At 55.8% G+C, this 12,641-nt stretch overlaps 1 protein-coding gene across 1 annotated transcript in view; it reads right to left on the bottom strand.

Moving 5' to 3' along the window:
- The window catches only part of LOC114096076 (solute carrier family 22 member 1-like), a 28,230-nt gene extending 23,301 nt beyond the window's left edge, over positions 1-4,929 (bottom strand). Inside the window, exon 1 of the mRNA XM_027939570.2 lies at positions 4,519-4,929. Within this exon, the coding sequence (XP_027795371.2) occupies positions 4,519-4,929 (411 nt within the window). The remainder of the gene's footprint in view (positions 1-4,518) is intronic.
- Between the last annotated feature and the right edge of the window lie 7,712 nt (positions 4,930-12,641).

The following is a 12,641-nucleotide window of genomic DNA, read 5'->3' on the forward strand; positions in this document are numbered from 1 at the left end:
AAGTAGAGCCTCGTGCTTTCCCAAAAATAAATGTAGCAGAAGAAACATAGGATGTTTTCCAGAGTTAGTTGAGGATCCTCCATGTGTTTAATTGGATAAATTCCACCAGTGACAGTGGACATTCTGTCACAACTGAGTGGCACCTGAGGAGGGCAGAGGCAGGGGTGAGACATTCTGGCGTCTAGGGGCGGCGGCCAGCACTGTAGTCTCATGGGGTGACATCTGACAGGTAGGAGGAGACTCAGAGGGCCCCACGTGACGCAAGCCATAGAAGAGTGGACTCCAGGGAGACCAGAGGCAGGGAGGCAGGAGCTGGGCTTTCTGCCCCCTCCTGCTGCCCTTCCTGGGCTTCCTGCCCTCCTGTCCCTCCTGTCCCCCTCTCTCCTTGCTTCCGATTCATGGCTCCATCAAACAAGCAGCACTGCGGAGCGTGATGGCAGTAAGCCACCTGGCGACTTGGAGCCCCAGTCCCCAACTGAAACAGGCATGTGGACCTGTCCTGCCTCACCCTGTGAGCTCAAGGGCTTTGTCTGATTTTAAAAAGTGTTTTATTATCCCTCCCCACATGTCCAAAGTTGTCCCGGGGTCAGACATTCAGAGTCTCAGGCGGAACTCAGCCGGCCGGGTGTCATCGGCGGATGCGTTCCTCGGCGTGAGCGACGTGTTTTCTGCAATGGAGTGAACACTCTGCATTATGCGGACTTTCAGGAACAAACATAAGCCTTGCCATCAGCCGTCCTGTCCCATGGAGTGACAAGCTCAGTGTCACTCATTCTCTCCACCAATCCCAAGGTTCATTTCCTTTGAAATGTGACTGGAAGCACACCTTCCGGTGGAGCCTCTCCCAGGTGGCCCTCCCAGGCTGCCATTCTGCAGCCGTGGACCCACAGGTTTTCCTGCGCCCTGGGCTCGGGCGTTGGAACACAGGAGGAGAGCTCATCTTGGGTTATCTGGCTGTCCCAGGGTGTGGCTCCAGCTGCCAGGGTCTGCTTGAACGTCCCCCATATCAAGAGGGACAGTGCTCTACAGCACTGAAGTCACGGGGTGGAAAGGGACGTGGAACTGTGACCCCTGGCCTCACTCATCCCTTCCTGGCCGCTGCTCTGGTTTCATTCCATCTTTGCAAGTCTGTGCCTCTGTCAGTTGCCCCGTCCCCCTCCTGACAGGCTGTGGTGGCCACCTTGCCCGGGCTTCATGCACAGCCAGACCCTCCCTGGGGCTGGAGGAAGCCGGTCTCTTTCAGCCTCACTTCCAACCCCACTGCCCGCAAGGGTGGACACTGCCAAGCTGTGTGGATCAGTTCCTAGAGCCACCACACGCAGGCTCATGTGTGCACCCTGGGGACACAGGCCTGGCCCCACAGAGAGGCCGGCTGGCACAAAAGAGGACCAGAGGAGGTGTCCTAGGCCCATCCACTGGGCCCTTTCCAGCACAGTAGAGGAAACAACAGGGATTGTTCTCCATTGCCTCACCACAAGAACCACCCAGGGTCCCCGTTAAAATCCCTATTCTCCGTGGTCACAAGTGGGAATGCAGGTGGCCACGCAGGACTAGGCAGGCTTGGGATGCAGCGGCCTGACCACCTCCCCCCACCTCTGCCCGGGGAATGGCCCCTCTCACTCTGTGCTCAGGCCTAGAGGAAGCAGTGGCCGCCTGGGCTGGTGTGGGGCTACGGCTGAAGCCAGGGCAGGCAGAGCAGACCCTCCTGATGGGGAGTCAAGAGCCAGGGACATCACATCCCTTCCCCAGGAGCCTAGTCCCCAAGCCTTGGAGAGGGAGTTGAACCTGGTGTTCAAACAGGGTCGTTCATCTTCCTCCTCCAGCAGTTCCAAGGTCCAAGGCAACCCTCGGTTAAAAATTAGTTCTACAGAAACGGATAACTACAGTCAATCCTCAAGAATAGTCTCCAGTTCAGGATAGGGAGGGAGGGGAGGGCAGCCTGAGAGCCGCTGAGGGGAGAATTAAAATGGGGCCCGTTTCCTCTGCCTCCTGCCTGATGTGCCCCACGCTGCTCTTCCTTCTGCGCGAGTCCCAGCACCCGCAGACTCAGTCCAGCACCGTGGACACTCCTCCTGAAAGCGGCTCACCCTCACTGTCCCTGCTGGTCACAGTCCCAGGACTCTCAAAGTCCTCACCAGAGCTCTCGCTTTGGGGCTCATTTGGAGCCCCTCTTCACTACACAGAGCCAATCGCTTCTGTGAACCTCTTCTGTCCTCCTGCCTCTGGCCCCTCCTCCCCGTTTCTGCAGCTCCTGGTCCTCAGCCCAGGGCTCAGTGGCTCCCTTTGCCTGCTCCCCTCAGGCCAGAACCCGCAGCCCCCTCCTTCTCCCTGACCCGCAGCGACTTCCATACCCTTCCAGCACGGTGGCATTTCATCGCCATGACAACCATGTGGATTGACATTTCTCATCTGGGCTCTTTTCTTGGCCTCTTCCTGCATCTCCCTATTTCAGAAGACTCCGATCCCACCACCAACCTGCTTCCAGCCCATTCACTGGGTCTAGTTAGGATTGTCTTGCTCCTTTGCCTAAATAAGACCAAACCCCTTCATTTAGCCTTAAGGTAGGTTTGCCAGATGTAGCGAATAAAAATACAGAGTGCCCTGTTAAATCTGAATTTCAGATAAGCAATAATCTTTTTAGCATAAATACATTCCATGAAATATCTGTATTCCCAAACCCAGTTATCAATATAAAATATTGTGCAATATCCAAAATATAACTATCCTAAAAAACAAAATGGCATTATCTAGCCAGGTCCAGTGTCACGTGCCTGCAGTCCCAGCTCCTCAGTAGCCTGAGGCAGGAGGATCACTTGAATCCAGGACTTTGAGACCAGTTTGGGCAGCATAGCAAGAACCCAACTCAAAAATTCTAAAAATTCTATTATTTGAAATTCAAATTTAACAGGGTACCCTATATTTTATCTGGTAACCCTGAGGACTCCATAACTCCCCGAGGTGGCACAAGTTTGCTGATTCTTGAACTTGACTCACGCTGTTCCCTGGGCCTGGGATTTACTAACTGCCCTTGCCTACCCCCTCCACCACCACCGGCTCCCCTTGCTGGCCAAATCACCCTGAGGCTCAGCTCAGATGAGCGGCTGTGAGCAGCCGGCCTGAGCGCTCTCCCCCTCAGAGCCCCGGCCCCTCTGCCCTGCGCACAGCACCTCCCAGGCCCCACTGAGACTGTCACTAGTGGACCCACACCCTCCCTGAGACTGCAGACTCTATGAGGGAACTTCACACAACTCCTCTGTCCCCTTGCAGGGTCACCACCAGTGCTAGGACAGAGGGAGAGCTCAGAACATGTTCATTGGAGATGGACAGATGGACGAGTGCCTGGGCAGTGTCTGCACGGAGTCCTTTCCTGCACAGTGTGTCTTGGCCCAGAGAACAGCAGGTTCCCGTTTGGGTCCCACAGGGTGGAGCACCCCTGGCAGGTGACCCAGGCAACTTAGCCACCACGGGAGGATGCCTTGGGGACGGTGTCCACTCAACAGCATGTAAGGCAGTTGCCCCAGCACCTGCTCTCCCCAGGTGAGCAGGCTGAGTGTTGATCATGTCAGGGGAGGGGACACTGGCCTTTCCGCCAGGAAGAGCCCTAAACATGTTGGCACTGAAGCCACCGAGGAAAGGGGTGAAAGGAAGGAGACTGAGAAGCCCTGAGCAGGCCGGAGGGGCGATGGACAGTGGGGGGCGGGCGTGGAAGGGTGTCCTCCTGTTCTGGATGTACGATGTCCTCACCAAAGCCAAGCCATGGCTAACAGCCTCTGAATGGGTCTAGGCCTATGGCTTCTCCAGTTGGTCAAGTGCCCACAAAAGGTCCATAAAGGGAGAAAATATCGTGTCACTTTTTACTAAAAACTTCTCAAAGCAAATGCTCAAAGAACCAATTAAATCATCTAAGCAAGGCCCCTTGGACACCACTGCCCTGCCCCACAGGACACAAGCAGGACCACACAGCATAATGCCTTAATCACGGTTGTCAGCTGAATCCCAGAACACTGTGTGGCAAGGTCTTATGATCCCAGTTCAATGATGAAGACTCAGAGAGGCTGAGTAACTTACCCAGTGATGCTCACCTAGTAAGGAGCATGTCTGGGATCAACCAAAGTCAAGGCGACTCCACACCACCTCAGTGACCGTCATTTAGGTCACCTGTCACCACTTGGGGGGGGGGGAGTTTCATAATACCAACCATGGGGAAGCACAGACATGAAGTTGTAGGCTCTGGGAAAAGCCAGTGGGGCAGGAGTAGAGAAGCCCTCAGACTCCCTGTAAATCCCAACAATGCAGCGCATCTGCGTGCTGTCCTCCCAGAGGCCCAGCCTCCTCCTACACCCAGAGTTTGTGACAAAGAATGCAGAAGGCCAGGACACAGCCCAACACCTCGACCTGCACACAGACCAGGACCCTGCCCTCTTGTCTGTTGAGAAACTGAGCCAGACGGGCTTGCTGTACATCTCCTGCCTGTCCCTGAAGTCTCCACATTACCCTGAATACAGAACCTCTGCCTACCTCAGTGACGATGGAGGAGCCAGGAGTGTCGTACACCCAGCCATGCTGACAGGGGACAAGTGGCAGGTGGCTCCTGTTGGCAGCCAGGCTGGCCAGAGGGTCAACGCAGCTGAGGGTGCTCTGATTCCAATCCACCTCATACTGCATGCACTGGCGGAGGAAGGCCTCATCCGCAGCCCCCAGACCTGGCACGGTATAGTTTAGCTCCTCCGCTGGGCTCCAGCCGCATCGCTGGCTCAGCTCAGACACCCCGGGGCTCCGGCAGTGGTGGGGGGGGCTGAAGCCCAAGAAGACGATGCCCAGGTAGATGGGGGCTAAGGCCGCCGAGGTGAGGCATAGTGTGAGGAAGACTCGCTTCTGGTACCAGCCAAACTCCCCCACCTGCTCTAAGACATCGTCCACGGTGGGCATGGCTTGGCCAGACCTGCTCCCGTCTGCAGTGGCCGCATTCAGTGTCTCTTTGAAATGGGAGGTTTGAAATCCAGTTTCTGCCCAGGCATGATACATCTGGAAAGCCACCAACTAGCAACGACCTTTTACCCCCGGGCTGGTTTGAGGGCAAGGGAAGAAAGCACGCAACGGCCACTCTGGGCCACTGTTTGCTCTGCTGGGAAACCAGTCAGCTCAGCACAGGCCCCGAGGGCACCGGAGTCCACCCAGAGCAGGAGGAGGGGCAGGCCGCAGGCCAGTAGCCCTCCTCCCCCAGGCCCCTCCAATGAGATTATCTATTAAAGAAATTCCTATAACCTGATAAGCCCTGGTGACGAGCTGCCTGCCCTTTCATCTCAGCCTGCAGGCCTAACGGGGGCCACAGGCCTGCACAGCCTCCTTCCCAGCCACCTCCGTAGAGCCTGCCCCACACACAGGTGCAGGCCCTCAGGCCTCTGCTCTGTTGGGCTCAGGGGATTTAGGACCAGAAACTCAGGGAAAAGGGGGTAATGAAGAACCACAGGCCACTCGGTGACCATCCAGGTCAGAAACACCAGCCTCAGGCCAAGACGAATGCCGATACACTCCTTCTCGTGACAGCCTTGGGGTCGGTGCCATTGCCGGGCCCTCCCCACACCTGGAGAGCAAGGCAGGGGGACTCAAGAGCGCCGTCAGAGTTCTCAGTGGAGATCCGGGCTTTACGGTCCAGCGCTGCCCTGAGGACCTGTCACCAGCTGTTTGTTGGGTCCTGGGTTCATCCCACAACCCTAACCCTAACCCTAACCCTACCCCTAACATCATAGCATTTCCAATGCTATGATAGGCCATGGACCTCGGAGCTGGGACAGTTCCCAACTCTAAGCAGCTCACAATCTGTCGGGGAGACAGACCTGTAAAGGAACAATCACCAGAGCAGTGACCACAGCCAGCAGGGCCAGGGAGCCCCCTAACACTGCCCCTTTGCCCACATGGACCTTACCAGTTAGCAGACTGAGCAAGGGGAGAAGAAGGGAGTCAGGCAGGGTGTGCCAGGCCCCTGCCAGGTGGCCCCAGACCCCGCCTCCCAGTGCTCACATCTTGAGTGTGCAGAACCTTTTCCACCAGATGAAAATAGCAAATGTCATGGTGACACCTCTGTGATTATGTCACATAGGTTGCAGCATCCAGCCATCCCCGGTGGCACATGAACACCTGTAATCCCAGCTATTCAGGAGGCTGAGACAGGAGGATCAAAAGTTCGAGTCCAGCCTGAGCAACATATGGAAACCTTACCTCAAATAAAAACCAAGGAGGGGTGTGGCTTAGTGGCGGAGCACCCCTGGGTCAATCCCCAGTAACGCACACACAGAGACACACACACACACACACGCACACACACACACACACACACAGGTTGCAATTGCATCTTCTGCAGCCTCTCTCCCCTTGGCTTGAGGAAGCAAGTGGCCCTGGCAAGGTCCTGAGGCACCCGGGCTGATAACCAGCGAGAAACCAAGACCCCGAGTCCTGTGATAATCACGTAGGCTGGGCAGTGCGTCTTCTCCAGGCAAGCCTTTGTGATGAGGCCACAGCCCTGGCTGGACCCTGGCTGCAGGGTGCAGCTGCCGGGTGGCCATGCTCTCCACCCACAGAAGCTGGCCCATGGCTGGCACTGAGAGCAGGTGGTTACACAGTGACAGACCGGCAGACCCTGGGTCCTGGGCACAGGTGCAGCCTGGAGGGGTGGGCTTGGCTGGGCTCCAGCTGTGCTGGTGCCACCGCCCTGTCTGCAGAGTCCACGCTGTGTACTTACGCTCCACGTGCCCAGGCTTGTTTCCGAGGCCAGGGCCTCCACGGCAGGGCAGGGCTGGAGGCTGGCATGGACCAACCGACCCTCTGCTCTTTGGCCTGCTGGGGGTATATAGGCAGCCTCACTGGCTGGCCACCTCCAGCCAGGGTTTCAGCCCGGGCCGCCTGCTCTGCTCCAGGGAAATGCAGAGCACGCGTCTGTTGACCGCGGGACAGAACAGAACCAGGCGGTCGAGTCCCCTGGCCTCCATCCTGGAATCCCCCCATCCCAGCTCATCAGTGCTCCCTGCCTTGGATGTGGGGGGCCGACTGGGTCCTGAGGCCCCTCCACACTCCACACAGAGAAACCTGGTGGTCTCCACCAGACCTTTGCCTTCTGGAGCCCACGTGGGGCCTCAGCAGATGCTGCTGCCTCCCCAGGGCAGGCTCCTGGGAGCCCGGTTTGTGAAACAGCCTGGGTTCCCAGAGAGACTAGGTTAGGGCCAGCTCTGCACTGGGCTTTGGCCTGCCCTTGCTGGTGAGAGGTGATCTGCACCACCAGGCAGAGAACACGCCCTCCCCCTTCAGTCCTAGAGGCACCTGACATGGGCGAGGGTCCAGGTCCCTCACGTGACACAGGAGCCACTGGGAGTGCCTTTCTCTTGTCTCTTTGCTCCGTGGGTGCCTCAAGCCCAGGGATCCACACTGGCTTGGTCAGAAGCGTGGCGTGGGCGGCAGCTCTGAAACCCCCCTCCCTGGGAGTCTTCTTCCTTGGAAGTGTCACCCTGTGGGCTGCTGCTGGGAGGGAGGAGGCACAGGCAAAGCCCTCCACAGAGACAGGCCGGGAATGCACACAGAGCTGGAGGCTCGCCCCCTCTGCCAAGCCCGAAGTGCCCACTCCCCTTAGAGGGGTGCCGGTGTGTGCTTGGGAAGCAGCCAGGCTGCAGGTCCCATTTTCAACGTACGGGGGAGGAACCCGGCCGCCCCGGCCCCAGCCCCACGGGCCAGGCCTGACGCCACTGCTCCCTCACTCCCTGGGGAAGGTAGCGGCCCAGCTCCGGGGCCTGTGTCATGATTCTGTCAGCTCCTGCTGAATACGCCACCCCGGACACGCCACTTGGGCCTACTTTGGGATTACTTTGACCTGAAGGCCATTAAGAGTGATGTAAGGAACGCTCTCTGGCCTCCTCTTCCTCGTTGGCCCACAGGTAGGGCTCACGTTCTCCTCTCTTCTCCTTCTGTGGAAGGAGCTGCTCCTCCCGCCAGCTCAGTGGGCTCAGACCCTTAGCTTTTGCTGGTCCCTGCAGGGTTCTCCCTTTTCCTGTCCAGGTCCACAGAAGGAGGGCTAGGCACCCCTGGCAAGTGACACTTCAAGGGAGATGAGTGGCGGGGGCTGTGGCCACCGAGAACTCACCGTTCCTGTGAGCATGCTGCCCCACGAGGGACAGAGAAGCAGTGAGTGGGCATGGCAGGGGCAGCCTGGACCAAGGGCCGCTGTGCTACACACGAGAAGCCGTGGCCAGGAGAGCAGATGCTGTGCTTTGGTGGTGGGTGGCCCCTGCCAAGACACATGCTGAAATCCCACACTAGAACAACGGTATGGAGAGGTGGCGGGGACGTTAAGAGGTACTTGGGTCATGGGGTTCCACCCTCACGAAGGGATTAACGTAGGTGCCTGGAGAACAGGTTAGTTACTGCAAGAGCATGTTGTTAGGTAGTGTCCAGCCCACTTTGTCCCCTCTCTTCTCCACATGTCCCCAATTATACTTTTGATGTCTGACCTGAGATACCACCAGGCCATCACCAGCACCATGCTCTTAGGCTCCCCAGCCTTCAGAACCATGAACCAAAATAAACCTCTTTTCTTTATAAATTACCCAATCTCAGATATTTTGTTGTAACAACCCAGAACAGACCAAGACAGCAGGTCACCTGCCCCATGTCATGTGGCAGGCTCAGGCCAAGTCTCAGTAATCAATTCACTCAAAGCCCGGTCACTTGGAAAGAGAGGAGGAAGCCAGGTCCAAGGGCAAGCCCAGATCTGGTGGGGGGTGGCGGGGAGGCATGGGCCTCCTAGGCCACTCTAGGTGTTGCCTGGAATCCAGGGGGCCTTCCGGTGAAGTGGCCATCTGCACAAGGGGGCTGACCAGTCTCTGCCTGAAGGAGTGTTGCCGGGTGCCAGGAAACAGACAAGCTGGGAAGTCAGCCATGACTCAGCAAGTTGGTCCCGGGAATTGGGCCCGCTGCCCACCCAGCAATCCTGAGGGTGAGGGGGCAGCTGCCAGGGAACCGCCATGGTGGGCACATCCTTAAACCCCAGCACCTTCTAACACAGCATCTTCACCTCCAGCTCATCAGGGGACCCTTGTCACATGCTGCTGAGAAGCTGGGGTCTCAGCCAGGGCCTCAAAGGCCCTGCCTCTCCCCAGCACACCTGTCCGCTCCCAGCTGCTCCAGGTCTGAGGCCTCAGTTTCCCCACTCCAATCCTGACAGTGACCCAGGCCTCCTTGTCCTGCAGGCCACTGCTGCCAGACTGCAGTCGTAAGTTGAGACAATTGGCGACCTCAGGTCTGAGTCTGTCTTGCGCTCCCAGGACACTCCTGTCCCCACTTGCTGAGCACACAGGTGATCCAGAGCCACGCGTTAAATCCCCGCTCCCCTCTCCGAGGCCCTCTGGCCACATCTCCAACACTCTGAGGCTGCGTATTCACATAGTTCATTGCTGGGTGGGGGTCCCAGAGAATAGTTCCAGAACCAAGAGAGTAAATGTCTGTGGGGTAAGCCACCCAGCCGATGGCCTTGAACTACTGCAGCCCAGACAGACTAACACGGGCACAATAGGGGATCCAAACGCCAGTCACAAGGAGTTACATGGTACCCACGGCCTCAGTCCCCTGGAGAGCACATGTGACCCTGTATCATGAGTCTGTCAGCTCCTGCTGAATATGCCACCCTAAGACACGTCACTTGGGCCTAAGGATTACTTTGACCTGAAAGCCATTAAGAAGTAGATGTGAGGAACGCTCTCTGGCCTCCTCTTCCTCATTGGCCTTCAAGTAGGTCATACATTTTCAAAGTTGTCCTTCTTCCTCTCTTCCCTAAGGTGGATAAAGGTTGACCACTAGAGACCACCCTCTTCATCTTGGTGAGGGCACCAGAGGTGTCTACACAGCACACGTGACTAACTAGCCTTCATCTGCCGTGAGTTTCCCATACAGTTGTCCCCATTATCAATGGAGGACACCTTCCAAGATGTTCTGGGATGCCTGAAAGCACAAATAGCACCAAACTCTTTAGGGACTCTGTTTTTTCCTGCATATACCTATAATAAAGTTTTGAATTATAAAAGAAAATCAGTAATAAAATAGAAAAATTATGGAAATATGCTGTTAAAAACTTTTTTTAACTTAAGAATTATTTCTGGAAAAAAATATTGAATTTCCATTTAGTATTTTTATCCCTCAGTTAACCTCAGGTAAACTGAAATCAGAAAGCAAAACCACAAATAAGAGGTATTGCTAGACATAGGTACTTCCTACAGTTTTCCACCCCGAGAAGCCCAAAACTATATTCCTTCATCCTGTCATTTCTCTACAGAGCTCCAAGCCACCTCTGTCACTCTGCCCCTGAGTTTCTCCCATGTGTGTACAAGGTGCGTGTGTCCTAAACTGGTTTCTCTCACTAATCTGTGGTCTGCTAGGGGGGCTGCAGCAGAGAACTGAGGGTAGAAGGGAGATTTTTCACCTCCCAGAGCTTCAGGTGGGAAGGGATGGTCACAATTTCTCGTCCTGTCACAAGTCTAGCATGCAACCTGGTAGATGAAAGATATTTGGGACCATCTTTTGGAATGGATAAGGAAATGATTTTATCTCATTTTCACTGAATCGTAATGAAATGGGCTGTAACAGGCCACAAGGGACAGAGAAGCAGTGAGTGGGCATGGCAGGGGCATCCTGGACCAAGGGCCACTGCCCCAGGCTCCTCACCCAGGGGCCACGGTGTGTGAGGCAGGCTGAGCTCTGGGGAGCCTGCATCTCGGAACCTGCTTCCCCAGGCTGCCACAATGCAGTGCCACCCACTGGGGCTCAACAACAGGAATGGGCCGTCTCCCAGCTCTGGGGGCTGGAAGGCCAAAATGGAGGTGTCGGCAGGACTGGTATCTTTGGGGGCTGTGAGGCAGGACCTGCTCGGGCCTCTCTGCCTGGCCTGTGGGTGCCTGTCTTCTTCCTGGGCCCCTTCACATTACCTTCCCTCTACACCTGTCCCTCTTTCCACAAGGACAGCAGTCACAGTGGCCTAATGTCCTCACTTCAACTCGATCATCTCCGTACAGACCCTGATTCCAAATACGGTCACGCTCTGAGGTCCTAGAGGTTAGGACTTCAGTAGATAACTAGAGAAACACAATTGACCCGTAGCAATCTCTGTACCCGGCTCTCAGATGCAGGGGAACATGAAGGAGGGCTCAGAAGCACCAGTTGGACTTCAGCACAGCTGCCAAGGTCGACTCTTGGGTAGCTTGACCCAGGGGACAGAACTCCCCAGGGGGAGCTTGGGGCAGAGGGCAGGCTTCTGGGGAAAGGGGGCTCTGAGGCAGCAGGCACTGATCTTCTCTCAGGCCTCAATATCTCTTGCTTTTCCAGCTTTACTGAGGCAGCCAGACAGATAAAAATCAGACACATTTATGGTGTCTAATGTGATGGTTCATATGTGTGTCCCTGTGAAACGAATCCCCAGAGGAGCCAGTTAACACACCGGGCACCTAATCACCTCCTCGTGTGTGGGGAGGACGCAGGGTCTACCCTCTGGCAAACTTCAAGCGCACTATCAAGTATTAGTAACTACCGCTGCCACCCTTAGGGTGGCTGCCACAACCTGCACATCTCATAACAGGGGACGCTTGTGGCCTCTGACCACATCTCCCATTTCCTCCATCCTGCTCTCTGCCTCTGTGAGTTTTTAATATTCTGCGTACAGTGAGGTGGTGTGCATGGTCTTGAGTCTGGCTTGTTTCACCTAATACAGTGTTCTCTAGATTCGTTCATTGCTGCAGATGGCAGAACCTCCTCTCTAAAGGCTGCAGAGCACCTGCTGTAGGTGCACACACCTTTTTTGATCCATCCCTTTGTCGATGGATACTGTGTGGATAGTGCTGCAGTGAACCTGGCCTGCAGGTCTCTACTGAGACACTGACCTCACTTCCTTTCTTTCTCTCCAAGTCAACAGGGCTGAGGAAGTAGCTCATTGTGGTTCTGATCTGCGCTTCCTTCCTGGTCAGTGAGGTTGAGTGCTTCTCCTTATACCTGTTTGCCCTTACTTGTGAACCCACAGCGTGCTCTCCTGCGGACAGCCACGGACCCGCAGAGTCCCTTCGGCCCTCTGGGTGACAGCCAACCCTGCCCAGGGGAGCATTTCCCAGCACTGCACATATCGACTCCTTCCGGGAGGCTCCCTGGACACATTTCTATTGAAGTTTCATGTGTACTCAGCAGGCGCTTCTTCTTAAAAGCTCTTGAAAGATCTCATAGCAAGAAAGGCTGTCACTTCCATTGAGCATTTTACAAACTCATTTGAGCCCAGGTCCTTTCTGGGTTTTTTTTGTTGTTGTTGTTGTTTGTTTTCTGTACAACATCTGTTAAAATCATACAGATCATGAGGTGTGTAGGGGACACCCTCTGGGAGATGCTGCTACGTGAGCGCACACCTTCCGCCCACAAGACTTCCTATTCAAGTATGATTCTGCAGTTACCCAGGGGTCCTCTCCCTGACCCCTCCTGACCAATCAAGTCCCAAGGCCACCAGGTGGGGTGGAGCCAGACAGGCTTCCTCCCAGTGGTGGTGGTGGGGGCAGTGAGGAGGGTGCATATTGGGGTCACTCGAGCCTGAGTGGGATGGGAAAATGACCTGACAGGTCAAGGTCACAGAA

This window comes from Marmota flaviventris, chromosome 6 (assembly GCF_047511675.1).
Source record: "Marmota flaviventris isolate mMarFla1 chromosome 6, mMarFla1.hap1, whole genome shotgun sequence".
Classification (NCBI taxonomy): Eukaryota; Metazoa; Chordata; class Mammalia; order Rodentia; family Sciuridae; genus Marmota; species Marmota flaviventris.